The sequence below is a fragment of the Mustela lutreola genome, chromosome 3 (assembly GCF_030435805.1).
Source record: "Mustela lutreola isolate mMusLut2 chromosome 3, mMusLut2.pri, whole genome shotgun sequence".
In the NCBI taxonomy this organism is placed as follows: domain Eukaryota; kingdom Metazoa; phylum Chordata; class Mammalia; order Carnivora; family Mustelidae; genus Mustela; species Mustela lutreola.
The window spans coordinates 146259399-146282616 of record NC_081292.1 but is presented as its reverse complement, the minus strand read 5'-3'; the positions used below and the strand labels follow the sequence as shown (position 1 = coordinate 146282616).

The 23218-nt window shown below is 40.1% G+C and overlaps 1 protein-coding gene and 1 non-coding gene across 3 annotated transcripts in view; both read left to right on the top strand.

The window, feature by feature from the left end:
- The window catches only part of CERS6 (ceramide synthase 6), a 318430-nt gene that overhangs the window by 221287 nt on the left and 73925 nt on the right, over window positions 1-23218 (top strand). For both annotated transcript variants that reach the window (XM_059167114.1, XM_059167115.1), the window contains exons 5-6: window positions 16102-16152; window positions 20540-20632. In XM_059167114.1, coding sequence (XP_059023097.1) covers window positions 16102-16152; window positions 20540-20632 — 144 coding nt within the window. The remainder of the gene's footprint in view (window positions 1-16101; window positions 16153-20539; window positions 20633-23218) is intronic.
- Window positions 17844-17980, top strand: LOC131828260 (U4 spliceosomal RNA). Its single transcript, XR_009352309.1, has one exon. It is a non-coding gene; the product is annotated as a U4 spliceosomal RNA (small nuclear RNA).

Genomic DNA, 23218 nt, shown 5'->3' with positions numbered 1-23218 from the left:
TTATTGGGTTTCCATTTGTGGGGTGTTGGAGTCTACCACATGATCAGCGCATGGAAAACCAGGATTTGGTGTTGGAAGAAGTAAAAGGTGGCCGAGGGAGTGGCGACATTCACGGCTTGAAGGGCTCCTAAGGATTATGCAGTCCATCTCCAAATTCCTACAGATGAGCAACCAAAGGGATGAATTAATCCACCCACTGTCACCTGGCTGGTGAATGGCAGACTAAGGCCTGACAGTGGGGCTCTTGGGTCCTTTCTGAGTCTTTCTTCCCTATAATCTGTTTTTTCAGGTGTTGGGACATTACAGAACTTTTATTTCCCTACTTCTAGATTGCCTTGCCTTTCGTGAAAGTGGTGTTCTCTATTAATGTAATTGAACATTGCAGGTATTTGGCTGCTTTGCAAGCATCCGATTTTTCCATTTTTCTACAGCATTCTCAAATAATGATGGCATGATGCAATTTGTTCTTCTAACATCTTCACTCGTGTAACAGATGTGTCTTTCGTGGCCATATATGGCCATGTCTAGATTGAAGAGTACTGGCAGATTAGGAGTTTAGAAAGCATTGAAGTGGCTATACTTAATATGTTTGGATTCATGATTCACATAACGCGGCCTGTTCCATGTAGGTTTTCAGATATAATGCATAGGCATGGTGACAAGATAACCTTAAAAAGCATAAGAAAAATCAAGCCTGAGGTGCCCAATATTTTTGAGAGAGAGAGAGCACAAGCTATGCCTTATCACCCTTTTCTTTTATAATTCCTTTTTTTTTTTTTTTTTAAGATTTTATTTATTTATTTGGCAGACAGAGATCACAAGTAGGCAGAGAGGCAGGCAGAGAGAGAGGAGGAAGCAGGCTCCCTGCAGAGCAGAGAGCCCGATGCGGGGCTCGATCCCAGGATCCTGGGATCATGACCTGAGCCGAAAGCAGAGGCCTCAACCCACTGAGCCACCCAGGTGCCCCTCTTTTATAATTCCTTTAAAGTGTTCTCAAAATGCTGATTCTCAAGTAGATAGACCCTAGCTCAGGGCAAATTCATTAAAAAAAAATTACTTGTGAAAATCCTGACGTTACCTTCAGGTTTTTTCATAACCTATGCTGTCTCAAGGGATAACCCTTATTCTCCTCCCACAGCTGTGGATTATCTGATTTAATTTTGTATATCACCACCTTGATGAAAAGAGTCTTCCCTCCTTAACCTTATTTAACTCTATGCTTTTTGGATTCTTGGAACTAATTGTGGTGTATGTTAACGGCTGGGGAGAATAGAGGTGGGGATGTAGCAAAATGAGTATCAGATACGGTTGATGTGACATTGCAAGTGCTAAACATTGCTTATTCAGTGAATTAGATTTGGGGTCTTTCCAGTATGTGTATCTGTTGCCATATGGTTGGTCAGGAAGAAGACTAAGCTTCAGCGGGAATGCAGCACAGAGACCCAACAGTACAGTGGCTTAAAGAACAAGTTTGTTTCTGTCTCGTTTAACAATCCCAGTATGAGTGGCCTAGGCTAGCAAGGCTGCTCTGCTCTAAGTGGTCTTCAGAAACTTGGTGTTTTTTATTTTGTTGATTTGCCATTTTTAGTTCAGTGATTCTCAAATGTTTTCGTTTTTGGTCCCTTTTACGAGTATACAGGATTTTAAAAGAGCTTTTGTTTTTATTAGTTATGTCTATCAATATTAATTAGGAATTAAAACAAATATAAATACATTCATTAATTATTTAAAAATAAAAAGAATAAATCATTACATGGTAACACAAATAGCATTCTAAAGAAAATAACTTTATTTTCTAGAACAAAAACTAGAGATTTTTGCAGTCTTCTAATATATGGTTTAGTAAAGGAGAGCTGTATTCTTATCATTGTGGCTACATTCAGTCTGTTATGATGTATTAAGATAACCGAAGAGGTAAAAGATCTGTACTCTGAAGCCTATGGAACACTTATGAAGGAAATTGAAGATGACACAAATTCACAAACATCCCATGCTCATGGATTGGAAGAAACAAATATTGTTAAAATGTCTATACTACCCAAAGTCATCTACACATTTAATGGAATCCCTATCAAAATACCACTAGCATGTTTCACAGAGCTAGAGCAAACGATCCTAAAATTGTATGGAACCACAAAGGACCCTGAATAGCCAAAGCAATCTTGAAAATGCAAAGCAAAGCTAGAGGCATTACAGTTCCCAACTTCAAGCTGTATTACAAAGCCAGAGTGATCCAGAGTGGTATGGTATGTATGGTACCGTCTCAGAAACAGAAACACAGATTAATGGAACAAAATAGAAAACCTGGAAATGGGTCCACAACTAAATGGTCAGGTAATTTTTAAAAAGCAGGAAAGAGGGGAGCCTGGGTGGCTCAGTGGGTTAAATAAAGCCTCTGCCTTTGGCTCAGGTCATAATCCCAGAGTCCTGGGATCGAGCCCCACATCGGGCTCTCTACTCAGCAGGGAGCCTGCTTCCTCCTCTCTCTGCTTGCCTCTCTGCCCACTTGTCTGTCAAGTAAATAAATAAAATCTTAAAAAAAGAAAAAACACCAAATAAAAAGCAGGAAAGAATATCCAACAGAAAAAAGACAGTCTCTTCAACAAATGGTGTTGGGAAAACCAGACAGCGATATGCAAAAGAATGAAACTGGACTACTTTCTTACACCATACACAAAAATAAATTGAAAACGGATGAATGACCTAAATGTGAGACAGGAATCCATCAAAATTTTAGAGGAGAGCATAGGCAACAACCTTTTGACCTCGTCCACAATAGCTTCTTTACTAGATATGTCTCTAGAGTCAGGGGAAATAAAAGCAAAAATGAACTATTGGGACTTCAAGATAAAAAGCTTCTGCACCGTGAAGAAAACAATCAACGAAAGGCAACCTTGGGAGTGAGGGAAGATATCTGCAAATGTATCTGATAAAGGTTAGTATTCAAAATCTATAAAGAACTTACAAACTCGACACCTAAAAATCAAATAATCCAGTTAAGAAGTGGGCAAAAGACATGAGTAGACATTTTTCCAAAGATGACATCCAGATGGCTAACAGACATGTGAAAAAATGTGTAACAGCTCATCAGGGAGATACAAATCCAAACTACAATGAGATACCACCTCATACCTATCAGAATGGCTAAAATCAACATAGGAAACAATAGATGTTGGCAAGGATGCAGAGAAAGGGGAACACTCTAAAACTGTTGGTAGGAATGCAAACTGGTGCAGCCACTCCACAGTATGAAAGTTCCTCAAAAAGGTAAAAATAGAGCTACCCTATAATCCAGCAATTGCACTATATCCTTTGCACCCAAAGGATATAAAAATACTGATTTGAAGCAAAAAATGCACCCCAATATTTATAGCAGTGTGATCAACAACAGCCAAATTATCCATCAACTGATGAATGGGTAAAGAAGTGGGGTGTGTGTGTGTGTGTGTATGTATATATGTATATATTTACATATATGTATGTATGTATTACTCAGCCATAAAAAAGAATGAAGTCTTGCCATTTGCAACGATTTGGATGGAGTTAGTATAATGCTAAATGAAATAAGTCAGAGAAAGACAAATACCATATGATTCTATTCATATGTAGAACTTAAGAAACAGAACAGATGAACGTGGGAGGGAAAAAAGCAAACCATAAAACAGACTCTTAAGTATAGAGAACAAACTGAGGGTTGTTAGAGGGGAGATGGGTGGGGAGATGGTTATTAAATGGGTGATGGGTATTAAGGAAGGCACTTGTGATGAGCATGGGGTGTCTGTGTAAGTGATCAATCACTAAATTCTACTAAATATGTTAACTAACTGGAATTTAACCAACTGAGCCACCCAGGCGTCCCCTAACTGGAATTTAAATAAAAACTTGAAATTTAAAAAATCTGTCATGGTGTGCTTTTTTTCCCCTTTGGTTGAAGAATTAGAAGAAAATCTGGGCCTCACAAAGTTATGTAGTTAGAAAAGGCAGAAATATCCTAACACTGTTTTTCAAAAAACTGTAGATAATATTCTTTAATACTACACCAAAGCTCAGCAAGAATGTCGGTGAACTTTTTGTGCCCATTGATCGATCTTTCTTTTTTACCCACGTTTGATTATTTAACTTGATGCACTGGTCATTTGGAAATTCTTGGTTCACCGAGGGGTACAGATCTTATAAATGTTGACATGTCATTATAAATACCAAAAATATTTTTTTAATGTTTTCACTGATCTCAGAAACTTTTAACTAATGGGAAACTGTTAGGAGTATAGTAGACAGTGCTAATACCAAAATACTAATATTTGCTTGAAAGCTTGAGTTTTATCATTGGCAACAGATACTGTTATTTGATTTTCTTAAAGTAACAGGCTCACTGTGTTCATTTTCAAGAAAACGTCTATAAATACTCAAGTCAGAGTAAACAAGTCTTTGTGGGGAAAATAAACAGCCAAATATTCACTCATATTTCATTAAGTTCATGGTTTTGTTTTTTCATGTTTTCTCCACCCTCATGTTGTTGTTTCTCTCTGTCCTGAATAAATGGTAGAGATAGAAATAAGAAGAGTTTTCTGTATGTGGTAATTGTACTTTTATTACCAGCTCTCCATTCCTGGTGGGGCCAGTAGCCTCTAGGAGGGTATGCAATGCATGGGTATATGGCCTGCATGAATCCTGTGAGCAACCCACAGAAGTTTAACCTTCTTTTAATCACTAATTAGAACAACAGTATCCAGCCCCAATTTTTGGAGTAATTCATCTTTTCACAGGATAAAAAATTGAGGCTTCTTTCCCTGTGTCCTGATGTGTCCATTAGGAGATCTTAATGATAGAGTTCTCTTTCTCCCTCTCATCTGGTTCAGCTCTTACTTTTGTTCCCTTTCTTCCTATTTGGCAAAACTGTATCTTACTCATGAAAGCCAGCTTTTCGATTTGAAAATATTATGCAGGGAGATTAATGACTCCCACTCAGCTAGGATGTGGTTGAAGGAAGCTTGGATCTGGTCCTTGGCCACAATGATCTATTCTCTTTCTAGCGTTTGTGAGGTTTACGATTAGCATCTCACACAACAATGAATGAAATGACAGACGGATCTAGGCATTCTGTGGACATCAAAAATGGGCCCAATAATAACGAGTTTACTTTTTTAAAATCACTTTCCCCTTTTTGCTGATCCACATTGCTTGTATTTATAAGTGCTGACCCATATCCTGCTGCCTTCTTTGTGCTTATAACTCTCCTTAGAAGGTGACAACTGATTAGGAAAATCCATACCCAAGAACTTAAAATCACAGGAATACATCAGAGACACTTTTTTTTTTTTAAGATTTTATTTATTTATTTGGCGGAGATCACAAGTAGGCAGAGGCAGGCAGAGAGAGAGGAAGGGAAGCAGGCTCCCTGCTGAGCAGAGAGCCTGATGCAGGGCTCGATCCCAAGACCCTGGGATCATGACCTGAGCCGAAGGCAGAGGTTTTAACCCACTGAACCACCCAGGCGCCCCTCAGAGACACTTTTTAAACATTGAGAACCAATTTATGGACTCTGTACTTTAAAGAGAATCTGTAGTTCAGTGGAGAGGAAGATCCACCAGAAGACCCACCAAAGAGTATACAAAATGATCTCCGAAGGCTGCAGAACAGCAAACTAGTGCCTGAAAAGTTGATCAAGAGGCAGGAGGGCAGATGGGGGAGCTGGCATGCTGGACAAGATGCCTTCTAGCTTCAGCTACTATGATAGCTCCTAGTACCTCCTCATGGAGCTCCTCTCCCACTTCCCCCTCCAAGCCTGTGCTAGGTGTTTTTTTTAATGTACTGTTCCTCTGCATCCTGTGTTCACCCCTGCTACAGCCAGTTGTGACTGTTGTGTTTATCCAGATGATACGTTTCCAGAGAATGGAGAACTTGTCTGTTGTATCTTCATGTCTGACAGAACACCTGATTCATGGTAGCCACTCACTAAATACTGAAAAGAGTGAGTGAGTGAGAGGGTGCAGTAATATTGGCACAAAGATACCAGGCCAGGGGCAGATTGGTTTAGAAGTGGTAAGGAAGAGCTAAATGGGGTTCTTCACATGGGATAGGTGGGTAGGTAACCAAGTGATTGATCATCATTGTGATGATGCCAGGCTTATTCTATGTCATTTGCTCATCTCATTATTTTCCTTTCTGCTTTCTCTTAATTGAAAATTTATAAATTATTAATAATTTGTTTATACTTGAGATATCACCATCAACATGAAAAGACTCTGAAGGCCGTTATTTGATCTACTAGGTTTTAAAGTTAATTTGGATTACTGAATAATGTGAGGATGGTAATATATGACTATGTTCCTAATGTTCTTTATAAATATAGAGCAAAAGTGTGTGTGGTTTTTTTGTTTTTTGTTTTTTGTAATGAGCCCTGTTAAAAGTACATGGACTTGGCTACTTCTCATTATTCAAATAAGACCTGTCCATTGCATAAAAAAATATAACTGCAGTATATACCTGTGTAATTTAGTGCTGATACACAAACATTAAAAGCAGAAGTGGGCACCTGGTTGGCTCAGTCATTCAGCATCTGCCTTTGGCTCAGGTTGTGATGCCAGGGTCCTGGGATTGAGCCCTGCTCTCAGCTCAGCGGGAAGCCGGCTTCTCCCTCTCCCACTCCCCTGCTTGGATTCTCTCTCTTGCTGTGTCTTTCTCTGTCAAATAAATAAATAATATCTTAAACAAACAAAAACAAAGGTAAAAGTCATCTGAGATAGTCATTACTCAAAAAAGGAAGAAAGAAGGAAAAGAAAAATGAGGGACGCCTCGGTGGCTTAGTATGTTAAATGTGTGCCTTTGGCTCAGGTCATGATCCCAGGGTTCTGGGGTTGAGCCCCGCATTGGGCTCCTTGCTCACGAGGGAACCTGCTTCTCCCTCCACCTGCTGCTCCCCCTACTTGCGGACTTTCTCTCTCTTTGACAAATAAATAAATAAATAAATAAAATCTTAAACAAAACAAAATAAAACACATTACTCAGCAATAATCAGTAAGTAATTTCAGTAAATACCCTGCTAGATACATTGCATATATATATGTGTGTGTGTTTGTGTGTCTGTGTCTAATTATGTATCTACTTGAAAATCAGGAACCCTGTCTATTCTGCTTATAATCTAATTTTAATTTCATGTGTGACTATTGCCTCTTAGATTCCCTTTAGTTCACCTGATACTAGCACAGCGGTGGGATGCAGTCCCCCTTTGACAGTGTTCCACATCAGATGCTCTGCGCTCTGCTTTCTCCAGAGGTGCAGAGGTCTTTTAGACACAGGCAGATACCACCTAGAAAATGGGGGAGTTAATATGGAAGTCTCATGCAGTGGGGGATGAGAGTGGGTGGATAAATGCTCTAGCCCCTGGCCCTGTGTTGGGACAATTACGAGATCCTGCTGTGTACATTCTGCGGAGGTCCCCAGTGGAACTGAGATGCGGTTGGTTGCCTGGAGCAGTAGGTAACCAGCTTGTCCTGCAAACCATACTGGATGTTCTCATTCATCTATCTCACCTTCTCTGTTTGCCCAGTTCTGTTTTCTGGGATCGCCTCTCAAATAGCTTCCACCCACATCCTCGTCTTGGTCTGTTCCCTCAAAATCCCAACTAAGAACATACCAGCGTCCTATTACTGAACAATCAGATTTACTTCAATTTCTCATTTCTAGGGAAAGAATTATACTGGAAATCCATGTGCAAATGCCTTAGATATGGATGTAATTTTTTTTTTCCCAATAAAATTTGGGTCAAAGAATATGCTGATTTTAAAGACCAAATAACTTTTTAGGAAAATTACTCCAGTTTGTAGAGTGTTGATTTCCTTAAATATACTGATGACCCCTTTAAATATTTTTCAAACTCAGATAAAAAAAATTCTGTCTAGTTCTAGCCTGTAATTTTTATATGTGTTTTTGGGCACATACAGTTTTGTTTAGTATGTTACCTGCTTGTATCTTCTCCCTGTTTTTTCCATCAAATATTTAATGTTTAAATATTTTAATTGACTTTTATGGGCTTTTTAATGTATTAAGATACTAATCAATTGCTGTATGTTATAAATTGTTTATCTACATTATCTTTTAACTAATTTTGGTCTTCTTAGTAGCCACTCTCTTTGGTCACATTCCCAAATTTTACACTGGCCTGCCCATGTCTCTCCCCTTGTGTTGATATTTTCACCATTTTCCCCTCCATCTAGGTCTTTCCACCTCATTTTCTTTCACCTTCTCTTTCCTTCATCTGGTTTCTTTATTCTTGATTTCTTTTCCTAACATGGAACTAATCAGTCCCTTCCTCTTTGTAGTGATTCTCACTAGGTGTAGAGAGGAGTCCACACCAAATCCATGGAGATAGCTGGCTTTTTAAAGCTTTCTGTTCCCTGCTTTTGAGAATTACAGCCACAGTTACTGTAGGGTATGTGTGAAGTCCCTCGGCGGAGCAGAGGCTGAGAAAGTGGAGAACCACTGACTAGAAGGTTGTAGAAGGCATGGAAATGCTGTTCACATTGTTCTCGTCTTTGTTTCTGTGATAAACCCTCATAGAGACCTGGTGATCTCAGGGCCCATCTCCAAGGAAATCCTTCTATTTATGAATGTTTGGCAGCTCTGCAAATTACCTTCTAAATTGATTGCTGAATGTGCTGAAAACACAAGCTTGACCAGGTCTTGAAGACCAACATCTTTTTTAAAGCCTGATCAATATAAAAGGCTGCTTTCTTTATATAATGACATGAGGGTCAAGTCCAAATTACATATGCACATCATGAGAGCTTTCAGAGTTAATGCAGATGCCAGTGGGGGTTGGGGGGGACTCAAGGGAAGGGTCACCACTCTGCTTTGCAAATTTATATTCACATATTTACTGACCCAGGAAAGGAGGAAAGGGTATGGTCTTGCATTCTGGGGAGTACCCCAGACTGCTCACCACTGACCAGCAATACCCTCAGGCTGAGAGACTTGGGGCTTTATTCTTTTCATCCCAATTTATTTATCAGTATTTTTACACATAAAGCCTGAAATATTTCTTTGCATTCTGAGTTATTTTACAGTGTGTATTAAAAATGTAGCTTATTTTGAATAGATTTGATTTTATATTCATTTAAATGATACAATTGAAGGTTTCTGAAAAGAATTTGCAATGTTTATATAATAACATTAATGTAGAAATTAACATCAAAAATTGCACCTAAAAGGAAAAATAAGCAAAGATATTAAAGAGACAACCACAGTTGCTATGACTAAACTTTAGAATTCAATCTCAGCTTCCCAAAACCAAGGTGAAAAGATAATAACATGATAATGTAATTCTCATTTGGTAAGAGGAAACATTCACAGAAAGGAAGTATTTTTTCCCCTTGAATTAAATTTTAAAGGAAAAATATCGTGGATCTTACACATTCGACTTCAGGTAAACTAGTGGTAACCTTTCTAATATAAAGTTCTTTACAAACATGGAAATACTTTTGTTTAGTTTATATCTAAAAATAAATCCTCAGTATAATCCAAAGGTATAAGGTTTAAGTGTCACTCAGTGAAAGTGTTTTCAGTGAAATTAGTTTCAGTGTAGTTCAGGAATCTAGGTTTCTGGCATTTAAAACACAATCCAAGGCTCTGTATATTTGGTACTTAACCTCTGTGGAGGCCAGCATGTCCCCTAGAATGTATCCCTCGACTGTTCATTGCCTTAACTGGGCTTTTTGAAAGCCATTTAAGAGTTCGGATAGGACCCGTGAAAGGATGAGATTTGGCCTCCAAGATGCTGTCTTTGGTTAAAAACCCCAAACCTTTCACATCTTTGGTAAGTCAACAGCATTTTTTAAAAAAGATTTTATTTATTTATTTGAGAGAGAGAGAGAGAGCAGGAACAGTGTGTTGTGTTGTGGGTGGGGAGCAGACTCCCCACTGAGCAGGGAGTCAGACATGGGGCTCAATCCCAGGACCCTGGGATCATGACCTGAGCCGAAGGCCAATGCGTCACCGACTGAGCCACTCAGGTGCCCCAAGTCAACAATATTTCTTTAATACTTAATGTGATTGATGTTCGATTTGTTAAATCGAAAGAGTTATGAATTCAAACAAAGTGTTATTCATTTAGCTACAAGTGACTCCTGATTCTTGGGAAAAAAAAGTGTATGTGTGTATATGTATATCTGTATTTACATTTAATCATTTAATACTTGCCTGGTTAACCAGGCATTCTTTTCCCTGGCCTTGGCTTCAGGCTCGGCTATTACTTTAGGCTTCTTGTGACATGAGAAGCATGAGGGTTCTGAGGTAGCTGGCTTACTTGTTTTGATTTTTTTTTTTTTTAAGATTTCAATTATTTTTAGAGCATTTTTTGTCCACAATGAGATAGAGGAGCAGATACAGAGATTTCCATATACCCCTCACACATGCATAGCCTATCCCATGACTGAATCTCCCACCAGAGCAGTCCATGTACTATAACCGATCTACCTACCCAGACACATAATCACACAAAATCAGTACTTTACATTAGAGTCCAAAAGACTTGGACAAAGCCTCCTTGATTTTTGATGATTGATCCATCCTCATGATAGGGGGCATAGAAACTGAAAAGTAGATTTGGTGGGTTTTTTTTTTTTTTTAAAGATTTATTTATTTATTTATTTGACAGAGAGATCACAAGTAGACAGAGAGGCAGGCAGAGAGAGAGAGAGAGAGAAGCAGGCTCCCCGCTGAGCAGAGAGCCTGACGTGGGACTCGATCCCAGGACCCCGAGATCATGACCTGAGCCGAAGGCAGCGGCTTAACCCACTGAGCCACCCAGGCGCCCTTGGTGGGTTTTTTTAAAAACTATTATTTTGAAGGAGTATGTCAGATGGAACCTTAAAAAAACAAAAATAAGACCGAACCCATCTTATTCCAGATGGCAAAGTAAGATGATCAGATCTGACCTATTTTTATTAGTTCTGTTCGTGATGAAACCTCTACAGAGCAGCAGATGAAAGAAGATACCTGATAAAAGAGCACATTCTCTACTTTTCTCTTAAAAAAAAAAAATCATGTATCTTAGGCATATATGGTCAAAATGCAAATGAGAACTATAAGATGACCCCTCCTCCACCACGCACGCACGCACGCACGCACAGCACTTCTGACCTCCATCCTGGTACTGGGGATGAGTTTGCTTGGAGGGAGAAGAGCCACAGAAGCCTCTTTTTGGACACCGTGTTATTGGCGGATGCGCTTGCCACAGAGTTGTGTCTCAAGTGATGTGTCTGGCAGCAGATGTGTGTAATATAATGAAAAATCCCATTATACATTGTGGTTTAGATGGAGAGTGTTAGAAGTCATTTCTTACCCACAGCATTGTGGTCTGTCTCAGTTTTGTTCAGATGTTTCATGAGTCGTCTTAATTTGAAATTAGTTGATGTGGTGTTTAATAACTTTTAAGCACGTTTGTAAAGAATTGTCCTTAGATGCTATGCTAGCTCTGGCTGTCATAACAGAGTAGCATAAACTAGGTAGCTTAAACAATGGCTATTTATTTCTCACATTTCTGGAGGTTGGAAGGTCCAGATCAAGGTTTAGCAGGGTGAAGGTGAAGGCTTCTGGTGAGGGCTCTCTTTCTGGCTTACCTGTCTTCCTGATGGTCATCTTCTCAGTGCTGTCATCACATGGCCTTTCTTCTGAGCATGAGGGAGAAAGAAGAAGATATATCTCACCTCTTCTTCTTATAAGGCCACCGGTTCTTTTAGGATTGTGATCTTATCCTCATGATCTCATTTAACCTTAATTACCTGCTGAAGTCCCTATCCATATACCCCTGTTCCCCAAATATGCAAAGCCTGTCCTGTGATCAAATCTCCCAGCAGACCAGTCCATGTACTACACTTGATCAACCCACACAGACAGTCACACAAAGTCTGTAGTTCACATTAGGATACAAAAGACTTGGACGAAGCCTCCTTGATTTTTGATTGATCCATCCTCCTGATAGGTAGTATGAAAACTGTATGGTAAAAACTGAAAAGATTCCCAGAAATATGGAAAAGAGAAAAATTGTTAAATTGATTATAAGAAAAGATCGCTTCATGATATCAATTCAAATAAAAGAAGTTATACCTAGTATATTATAAGCAATTCAGATTCATACACCAGTGTTGAACTATAAAAAATTAGGAAAATCACCTTCCCATGGACTTAAGTTTTCTAATCTGTACTTGAGAAAGATAAGATTTGTATTTGTTCTACCTGTCTCATAGGGTTTGGGAGGCACATAACTTGAAATCCCAGAAAAATGTGGTATGTGTATAGAAGGTGATATTCATACCTTATGTTGTCAAAGTGAGAGGTATGTGTGAGCTTGTGAAAGAACTTCTCATTCAGTTGTTTGGCAAATAAGCCTGCTGGCTGAACTGGGACCCAGTAGTCCCTCAAATTCATGAGATTCAGGCCTTTTGTTCCTGTCTCACATGGGCGGGGTCCACTGAGAAACCAAGTCTCATCCAGTATTCGTGCAGGTCAGTCAAGTTTCAGCACGTAATTGAAACAGGTCTAGGTGGTGCACATCTGAGGCACACAGAGAACAGCCTGCGTGTGAGGGAAAAAGAGAAGCCAAGAAACTCATAGAGGAAGGAAAGTTCTAAATAATGAATTTTTCTAGGTCACTGGGAGTCAGACCTTTGTTCTCCTTCCTTTCACTGGAAGGAGTAGCCACAGTGGGAGAGATTCCCACTTCAGAGGAAAGCTCACACATGCCTGGAGGCTTGGGACTGATCGATTCAGGAAAATGCTACATGGTTTGTCATAGGCTTTGTGTTTAATTCTGGATTCCTTTTCATTAGCATTCAGTAAATGAATGCTGAACTGTCAGCTTGGGTAGGTGCTGGGGGCGTAAACATGTGCATAGGATATACCTTTCCTGCCAACCCCTGGGACTTTCAACTAATTGTCGAAATGCTAAACAGCTTTATCAGAAAAAGGGTAAAACCTAACATTTGTACTATACCTTAAAATGGATTTTGGTATGTCATGCCCACATTTTAAAAATTATGTACCTGTGTTTAAGTTATTGATTAAAAATAAATATGCTAAGCGAAATAAGTCCATCAGAGAAAGGCAATTATCATATGATCTCTCTGATATGAGAAATTTGAGAGGCAGGGCAGGGGGTCGTGGGGGTAGGGAGGGAAAAAATGAAACAAGGTGTGATCAGGAGGGAGACAAACCATTAGGGACTCTTGATCTCAGGGAACAAACTGAGGGTTACTGTGGGGTAGAGGGGGAGGAATAGGGTGACTGGGTCATGGACATTGGGGAGGGTATGTGCTATGGTGAATGCTGTGAATTTGTAAGACTGATGATTCACAGACCTGTACCCCTGGGGCAAATAATACATTACATGTTAATAAAAAATAAATAAAATTAAAAGAACTCCCCCACCAAAACAAATCTATGTATGTTTATATCTGTATTAAATAGAAGAAAAGACCCAAAGATCCAAAGTGGGCTGTAGGTGAAATGTTAATAGTGATAAAAATACACATTATTTTTCATTATTTTCTGTGTCTTCCTCAAAGGACATGTGTTTATATATGATGACAACACATTGAACTTTCAAAGCCTCCAAAGTATTTTTATACATGCTCTCTCATCTGGGCCTCACAATTACTCTGAGGTAGATCAGTAATAGACATCAGTGTTATAGGTGGGAGAAAGGGAGGAGACAGGCACACCCCTCAGGCACCCAGGATGTTACATGCGGTGAGATTACTCCATGTGTATGGCCAAGTGGCAAAGCCCGGGAAACGGAAGGTGAATCAGTAGTGCTTTAATGAAAGGAGAATGGTTTAGGGCAAAGAGTGGCTTTTTACCTCAGTCTGGTTCCCTAAACTGATACCTCGTTCCGTTTTTACAAGACTCAGAGGCCGGGGGCACAGTTTGGTTTTTTTTTTAAAAGATTTTATTTATTTATTTGAAAGAGAGACAGTGAGAGAGAACATGAGCGAGGAGAAGGTCAGAGGGAGAAGCAGACTCCCCAAAGAGCTGGGAGCCCGATGCGGGACTCGATCCCGGGACTCCAGGATCATGACCTGAGCCGAAGGCAGTCGTCCAACCAACTGAGCCACCCAGGCGCCCCACAGTTTGGTTTTGAGACCGGCGTGTCGGTTTGATTTTCAGCTCTGGGACTGCCTAGCATTTAACCTGGAGAGTTATTTCCAACACAGGGCCTTATTTTACCTCTGTATAAAATGAAGCAAATACTACAAGCTCTTATCAGGATAAAAGGAGTTCATGTGCAAGAGCCCAGTCTCGAGCTCAACAACTATTTAGTTGTTTAAAGAACAACTAAAGAACAGATCATGGGGGAAAACCCTAAAAAAAAAAAAAAAAAGAAGTGTGGATGCAGGGCTGTCTGAGCAAATCTTAACCAATGTCTTCATCCTCATTGATGAGGGCTGACAAGGATGACGGGTGACAGTACAGACGGCTCTAAGGGAGACAAAGACCTTATTCTACTGCAGACAGCGGCAACTTTTATTAATCTCATACGGTATGGGACAACGTAAGGAAGGAGGTTAGGTCCTTGTAAGTAGAGCCAACATGAATCTTTCAATGATAATGTTATCATTTTGAGATGCATAAACATGGACCAGGTTAAGGATGGGTGATTTTTTAGTAAGAAACATACAGATGTATCCCAAATGTATGTAAATGTACGCCACAAAATGCTGATAACTCTAGGTCAGAGATACAAACGAATTATAAAGTGAATAATACAGTAATAGGAGAGTTTGTGCTGGTATTCTTGGATTGTTCAGCAGCCTGTTTAAATCTAGCCCAGTCTCTCCCTGCTTTCTATAAATGTTTGGAATCCGTGTGTACCCTTCGCGGTTCTATTTGATTTTACAGTGTTATCAGGCAAGTGATTGCTGTCAAATGAAGAATGATTGTTTTGTCTTTAAAAGACCTTGCCCATGAGCTGGGGGGTGGAGTGTCCTGTGAGGATTAATTCCCTGGGGCCTGGATTTAGTCTGGGCGGGTCTACTGTAATCAGTATACCTGCGCCTGTTACTTAACGGCTGGTCAGCAACGCATGAAAGGATTGATGGATAATGTTGCTTTGCAATGTTGGGTTGGAGGAGTTTCAGAGTAGTTTGCACCAACTGTCAGCATTGTTTATTGATAATAGTGAGATTGATGATTTGCATCTGGTCTAAGTGAGACCCCTAAAAGGCTCTGCTGCAGAAGCTGGGTACATAGTAGGAAAATGTCCATGTGACCAGTAAAATACAAAAAATACTAGTGGGGACTCTCTTACAGAAGTAGCCTGAAATACTATTGATCTGGGAAACAAAGGCAGAAGAAAAAATATTAAATTTCCTTACTACCTACCGCCCATTGACATTTCCTTGAAATAGGCAGAGTGACATTCCTCTAGGGACTCAACTGCCTCGATGTTTACACTTTGCTAAGGGCAGAAGGCAGTCCTAGCCCAGTTCCCCCCTCCCCAGGATCCTGTAAGCCTACTTTAACATATAAAAATTCTTTTGGAAACTTCTTTATGTTGGCAATTATCCCTCAAGCATATGACCCACTAGTATACATCTGAAGGGTCTCATGTCTAAGGTTTTATTAGACAGTAATAAATGACCTTTTCCCAACAGTAACAATAAAATGAACTTTCCTCAAAGTCCTGGAAATCTTGTTTCCAAAATTCCTAAGAAAATCATGCTATCCCCTCCCAGCTTGAAAGTATATAATCAGCCTCTCCTCATGACCCTGGTGCAGCTCTTCCTGCCCATGGGGCCTGTCTTCATGCTTTAATAAAACCGCCTTGTTTGCATCAAAGATGTCTCAAGAATACTTTCTTGGCTATTGGCTTTGACACCTAACGTCTTTCCTACATCACTACCAGTCGAGTTCAGAAGATTACCCAGAGAGCATGTATAATGGAATATTAATTGCTTTAATATCCTAATTCTAATTAAAGTTCTTCAATTCTTATACAGGTAGATTATTGAAATCCCAAATACGGGGGACAAGAATCTGTCCATAAACATCTCTTATCCTGCTTCATTTCCAAAACATGTAAAATGTGTTTGTCATTTTTTTCAGACCCCCTGGTTGTGGAATACAAGGCACTGCTGGTACAACTACCCCTATCAGGTAAGGAGATGTTACATCTGGGTCTTTACACGCACAGGGTATCTTCCTTAGGTCAGGTTCATGGTTTTAGGCCCCTGCCTCCATTCCTGCTGCTTGTTGCACACTTGGCCTCCTTAAGGGAAGTAGCTTGTCTTCTCAGTGAAGTTCCAAATCAAAGCTCAATTGCTTTAGCAAGTGGAATAAGCTGGAAGGTGCATTTGCTGAAGAGTGAGATACAGTCAGTTCAATAGCTGGGGGATTCCTGCTTCTAATAGCTGATCTATGTCTAATTACCACAGAGGAGAGCCTGAAGACCTGAAACCAGCAAGGGTCTATCTGGACAGCGAGCACGCAAAGTTCAAGTGTAGGACTATGGCAGACAGGTGGAGTTCAGGCCACTCTGTGGCTTATGAGCAACCTCTAAATACATATATCAAGTACCATTTTCTTGAGCATGGAAAAACAGGCTTGTATGATTATAGTAGACTTAAAACCATCATCAGCAATGAGATGAAAATTACATCCCAGAAAGGGAGCATTTCAGATCCCTGCCTCCAACATACCTTTGCCTCTGTCCATGAATTCAATAATATTAGCATGTGTTGCATCCCTCAGATCAATTACTATCTGAATGTCATAGCTGGGTCTTTTCTTGTAATTTAACTGAAAATTTTATGGAATTCCAAGTTATTTGGAATATATTACATAAGAAAATCAAATGCAGCAATGTATTTTGGTGATAAAATAGAGAGGTATATATTATGATAGGCACTTTGGATTTTTTACTTTAACTTCCTTCCATTCCTTGGGTTGTCTTTTTAGAGGCATTTGGTCTTTTGGGTATGTATAAAGTTACTGGGGAGCAAGCATGCTCTGTACCTTCTCTGTCACACTCCGTGTTGCAACTGGTTAGGGACCGGTTTGGAAACTCCTTGGGTTGGTTCAGGGCTAGAGACACATTGAAATGGAATTCTAGCTTACATTTCCATCTCTTTCATGTAGTTTATTCAGATTGGAAAAGAATGTAAACAAGCAATATGACCTGGTTAGAGAAAGCTGAGCATTCCCGGCTTTCTAACAGAGACTAAAGCAACATTGAAACCAATCACTTACTGTGCTCAACTGCAATTCTCGGGCTCCACTGCTGTTTTACTATCTTACCTACTTGGGATATTGTCATTATACCTCTCTTTGTGTCCTGTAATAGCATATTGAGTGGAAAAATCCAAATATATCTAGAATTCTATTTATATATCTAGAACCTTCTAGAAACTGTAACTCACATGTGGAGGTGGCAGCTGCTCCAATGCACTGCATTTGTGAGGTAAATTCTGTCCTATGAACACCACTGAGACAAACATCACATGAAATGTAATACCTACCCTTTATAATGATGATGTAATCTGAAATAACTTTCACATTTATGGCTGGAGCTAAGGAATTGCTTTTTTCTGAGATAATTAGTTGCTGGGGCAGTGGCCCAAAACTGTAGTTGCTGACCGTTTCACAGACAAAACTAGAGATTTAACATGAAAATTTGAGGGTCTGGTAGATAGTTATATTTAAAAATAGGAAACATTAGTATGCCTGCCTAACTCAGTTGGTAGAGCACATGACTCTTGATTTCGGGGTTGTAAGTTTGAGTCCCATGTTGATTATAGAGATTACTTAAAAATAAAATAAACTAAAATAAATCTTTAAAAAAATAATAAAGCTTTGTGCAGTGGCAGTATTGTAGCCAATGAGGTTTATCCGAGGCGCAATTATTGCTAATTAAAAAAATAATAAAATGGGGGTGCCTGGGTGGCTCAGTCAGTTAAGCGTCTGCCCTTGGCTCGGGTCATAATCCCCAGGTCCTGGGATTGAGTCCCATTTTGGGCTCCTTGCTCAGTGGGGAGCCTGCTTTGTCCTCTGTCCTTCCCCCTACTCTCGTTCTCTCTCTCTCTCTCTCTGTCACTTATTTTTGCTCTCACTCTGCTCTCTCTCTCTCAAATAATAAATAAAGGCTTTAAAAAATGATAACAATAATAAAGTAAAAATAAGAAACATCATTAGCATAGAAGGAAAGATACTGTGTGGGGGGATTCAGATCAAGATTGTCTTCTGCTAAGACATCCTTGCTTATAAATGAAGAATTTGGCATTAGCCCCCCAAATCTAGAACTAGTTCATGATCTCTCATAGGAACAGTGGTCAGCTTTGATAAATTCTGTATTCTAATAAAAAAAAAAAATCAGCTCTTTCTTTTTGTATGTGTGGGGGGAAAAAAGCATGTAATTATTATGTGTGTAATTAGAGTGCCTTGTTGGTAGCTATGTTTCCATAAGTATACAGATTACAGTTCAGAGTCAGTCCCAGGCCTTAAGGGTACTTTTTTTTTTTTTTAAGATTTTATTTATTTATTTGACAGACAGAGATCACAGGTAGGCAGAGAGAGGCAGGCAGAGAGAGAGGGGGAGGCAGGCTTCCGGCTGAGCAGAGAGCCCGATGTGGGGCTCGATCCCAGGACCCTGAGATCATGACCTGAGCCGAAGGCAGAGGCTTTACCCACTGAACCACCCAGGCGCCCTCTTAAGGGTACTTTAAAAGACAGATCATGCTCATGAAGCATATTTATTATGTCTTTAACATGTATATTAAATAACTGGACATATATTTAGTTGAGAGTAGTCGTCTGTTGCAATTTTATTAAAGGCACACTGCTTCTCGTTTATTAGTATATATGTAACTTATTATATGATGATTTTTATATATGTGTATTTATTTTAAGTTTAAAATAATGGAAAGTGGCTTTAGTTGGCCCTGTTTAGTTTGTCATAAAGAGCCCAATTTGGGAATGAGAACCCCTAACAGGGTAGTCACAGAGCCTCACTACCCGGAAGACTGGTGATTGACCTTTCAACCCAAACCAACTGCTGGCATTTGCCAGTCAACTATACCATCTAGAAAATGATGGTACTAATTCCATAGGATTTTTATGAGAGTCAAAGAAATTAACATGCAGGTAAGCCTTGTCAGCTGCATAGCATTCCTTAAATGTAGCAGTTTTGTAATGTGATGCTCTTACAAACTCAGTGGTTTCTAAGATGTGCTCTCACTTGTCTTCCTAGCCCTCCATGGCTTTTCCCAGGTGGTGGTGCAGGAAATCTCATTAAAACTGAAATTTAACCTTGGCTCCAAAGGTCCTAAAGCCAGTGCCCTATTTTCTAGATTCATTGCTGCCATGTGTCTGACCTGAATACCCATCCCTTACTGCTAATGCCTGCAAAATTTTAAAAGGACAATTCAGTGGAAAATATATGCTCCCTGGGGTGGTGCTGAGTTTGATAAACACACTGATACTCATTGTCTCTCAGAGCTTGGGTATCGCTGGTGGTACAGCATCCTGTACCCCCTCACTGTTGTCAAAGCTCAGTGGGAGGGATAAATGTTTTCTTTAGTGCCAGTGGGTAAAGCTGGTAGACTTAGTAGTTAAATGAGTGCCAGCTTCTCTGGAAAGTGATTTGTTATGCTTCTATTAGTTCACAGAGCATTAAAGTTTCAATTGTAGTTACTGTGTATACTGTTATATTGTGGATAGCTTGGAGATGATGCATTTCAAAGGTCTTCTGGTAAAGTAAGATATTTCATTATAGCTTAGTAAATACAATAAATATTCCTGACTTCTGCTGCCTTCCTGAGCCCCTCCCCATTCCTGGACCTCTGAGGCAGATAAAGCAGGTGTCACCTCCATTTTACAATAAATAAATTAAGGCCCAGATTTTATACCTACTGAGCTAGGGAGCCAAGACTTGGTCTCAGATTTCCTGCCTGGGGGCCTAGCCTGGTATTTCTTGGCAGCTTCCTTTTTCCTATGTCTTTTAATAAATATTTTTGAGTTACCTTTTTTTATATTTACAATGTATGGAACATTTACTAATACCAAGAAAGCTCTGATTAATGCAGAACTTGACCTCCATGACCCATCTGACACCTACCTCCATTGCCCCTGTACTATGGAATTTCACAACACTTTCCAGAGTTATTCTTTTTGTGTATGTGGTTGGTTTTGTTATTGTTGTTTGTTGTTTGTTTTTTGGGTTGTTGTTTTTTTTTTCAGGTTGCCCAAGGAATCTTACCGATACTTATATCAAGGAACTGTAAATCTTGTTGTTAAAATAAATAGTGAATTGGGTACCAAATGTTCCTATTCACTGACACTCTTTTGCTGGGGCTGTAACAAAACTTAAGGCCATCCCACTGCAAATCAGAGGCTTGCTTCAAAGCCCTTCTTCTCCACAGAAAGAATGGGGCTGGGATTCGTGGAGGCATAACACCGTGTCCCTTTGCAGCCCTGAGCTTGAGATGCTGGGGACACAAATTGGTTTCCCATTAACTATTAATCTTTCCTTTTTTTCTTTGATCCTCAGCCACTCACAACTGACCTTCACTACTATTATATCCTGGAGCTGTCGTTTTATTGGTCTTTAATGTTTTCCCAGTTCACTGATATCAAAAGAAAGGTAAGAGTGGTTGGGCTGTGAAACGCTTGCAGATGTGTGTGCTGGGTGGCCCCTGGCAGATGGGTGTCGAGTCTCAAAGGTGCTCACTCCTGTTCTCTGAGGGGGCTAGCTTGGTCCTGCTTTCTACGTTACCACAGAGAGGTCCTTATTTTGCCTGTGGGGCTTTATGTTTTTTTCACATCGGCTCTTCCCTCCTTCCTCCAAGTCTGGTGTTCTTTTCTCCGTGAAAAAATATACCAATGAATCCAAACAGCAGCAATTTCTCTCTGTCTGATTCACAGAGCCCTCTGTTCTTCAGATTAAATAAAGAAGAAAAATTGTATCTGTAGCCCTTGGGAGAGAGTAAATTCTCAGTGTCCCAGCCCCATGAATGAATTTTTCCTTAATTAGAATTATCCAACATCCAAATACATCATGAAAATACAACTTGGCTCCCTGGACTGTGGTCAGCCTCCACCCATCCCCCTCACCGGACTGGCTTTTGCCGTGGGTGCCTTGAACTCCTCAGTGTTCAAACCCACCCCTTCAAGCTCTCATCCTACCAGCTTCTGGGAAGAATAGACACTTCTGGCTAGCTACTGCTTGTAATTTTTCCATCATACCATTTTCTCCAGACTCCCATATTTGGATCATTCCTTCAAAGTCGTCTTTGGGGCCCCACAGCCCGGTGCCTCATGCGCTCATCTGTGCAAGGTCTAGTCCTGGATGACAGGACATCATCTCCGGGATGATCGATCAGCTTATATCTTTCAGCCTTACCAACCATAACTCATGTACCAAGAGCTCCCAAATGTTTCTCTTCAGCCCTGGGTTCTCTCTAGGTCCACACTTCCACAAATCTAGGCATAAGTTATAGTAATATGTTCTTTGTATTTATTTTCTCATTTAATCTTCCCATCAACTTCAAGATCCAGTTCAGTCATTTATTGTTTATCCTCATTTTGTGAATGAGGAAACTGAATTTTACTTGCAAATTATTTCTAGCTGAAGACATGATCATCCCCTAGTCTTTTGGTTCTTCCGGGAAGCGGAAGTCACACAAGCTAGGGTTTTCCTTTGCCCTCCTCTTTGCTTCTCCTTATACTTGAACTCTTAATATCATGGACACATTTACCTAGAGCCATCGCGACTTTTTTGCTTAATCTGTTGCAGCAGCCTTTTAAATAGTCCTCCTATCTAAACGGCCACCTAAGTTATATTTCTAAAACCTTCAGGACAAAGCCAGTCAACATGATTCAAAGCTACTTCTCCAGTCTCATCACCATCCTCCAGCCTCCCCCTCTGACACACACATATATCCCAGCAAGAGTATCTTCTCATCACTGATCGCACATAATTTTTTTCATGCACCTTTTTTTTTTTTTTTTTTTAACAAGACCTTACCTTGGCTAGAATATACCCTATTTCCCTCTTCCCAAACCCAGCCTAGTCTAAAGTAATAATCTCTTCTTTGAAGGCTAATTCAATTCCTCCAGAATTTTTGACCACTCCTTCTTCTGGGTTTAGTTTACAAGTGCCCAATGTGTACATGTTCTGTTTTTTAACTATATTTATAGCCTCTGAGAGAGAGTAAGCTTTCAGTGTCCCAGCCCCATGACTGAGCTTTTCCTTCATCAGAGTTATCTAACCTCAAAATACGTCATGAAAATAAAACATTCTTAAATGAACTGTGACCTGGTGGCCTGCCTCTGTCCCTTCCCCAGACTTGAAGGGCGAAAGAGCAAGATATGTTTGTCTTTGTGCCATGGCCATCAGTGTACCTGCTGGTGATGAGGATCAGTAAGTTTAGGGTGAGTGAGTAAACAGACTCATCAGAATGTCTTCTGACTTACTAATGGAATACCTTCCAAAGTCCTCTGCAAACAGAACTATGTGTTGTCAAGGAGCACAAGACTGGAACAGTGTAACTTCCTTGGTTAGATCAGTAAGCTGCTGCGTTACCACGCGGTATCCAAGTGGCTGCAGAAGAACACGTACGAGCCTGTGGTCCTGCTACCTGTGGCCCCTTTCCCCAGGGGCATACCGGCCTCTTTCCTCCAACACAGGCTCTCTGGGCTGTCCCAAAGCTGGCTTTCCATACCCTGTGTGACTGCACTGCCTGCCTGAGATGTCTGTTGTTTGATTCTCAGAAAGGGCTGATTCCTGTGAGAGCTGGAGCTTGGCAGAGCAGATAACTCATTGACAACTATCATTTGTGGTTCCTTCCTCATTGTACCATGCTGGGTCACTTTCTGGAAATGTTTAAAGATACCCCAGTAGTGGTAGGCCAGTCAGATTAGATCTCATCTGTCTTACGTGAAGAACCTTCTTCATTCCTGTCCTTAGTACTTGTAGACGGATCAAGTCCTCGTGCTAGGCACAGTGCTAGGCTTATTGTGCCTTTTACTCCTTTGTTTTTTTAAACCTTTAACTGTGGTAGAAATACAAAACATAAGATTGTACCTTCTTAACCATTTGAAGTGTGCAGTTCAGAAGTTTTCCACATATTCACACAGTTGTGCCACCAGTTTCCAGAACTCTTTCCATCTTGCATAACTGAAACTCTGTACCTGTTAAACCATAATTCCCCCATTGTCCCCTCCCCTC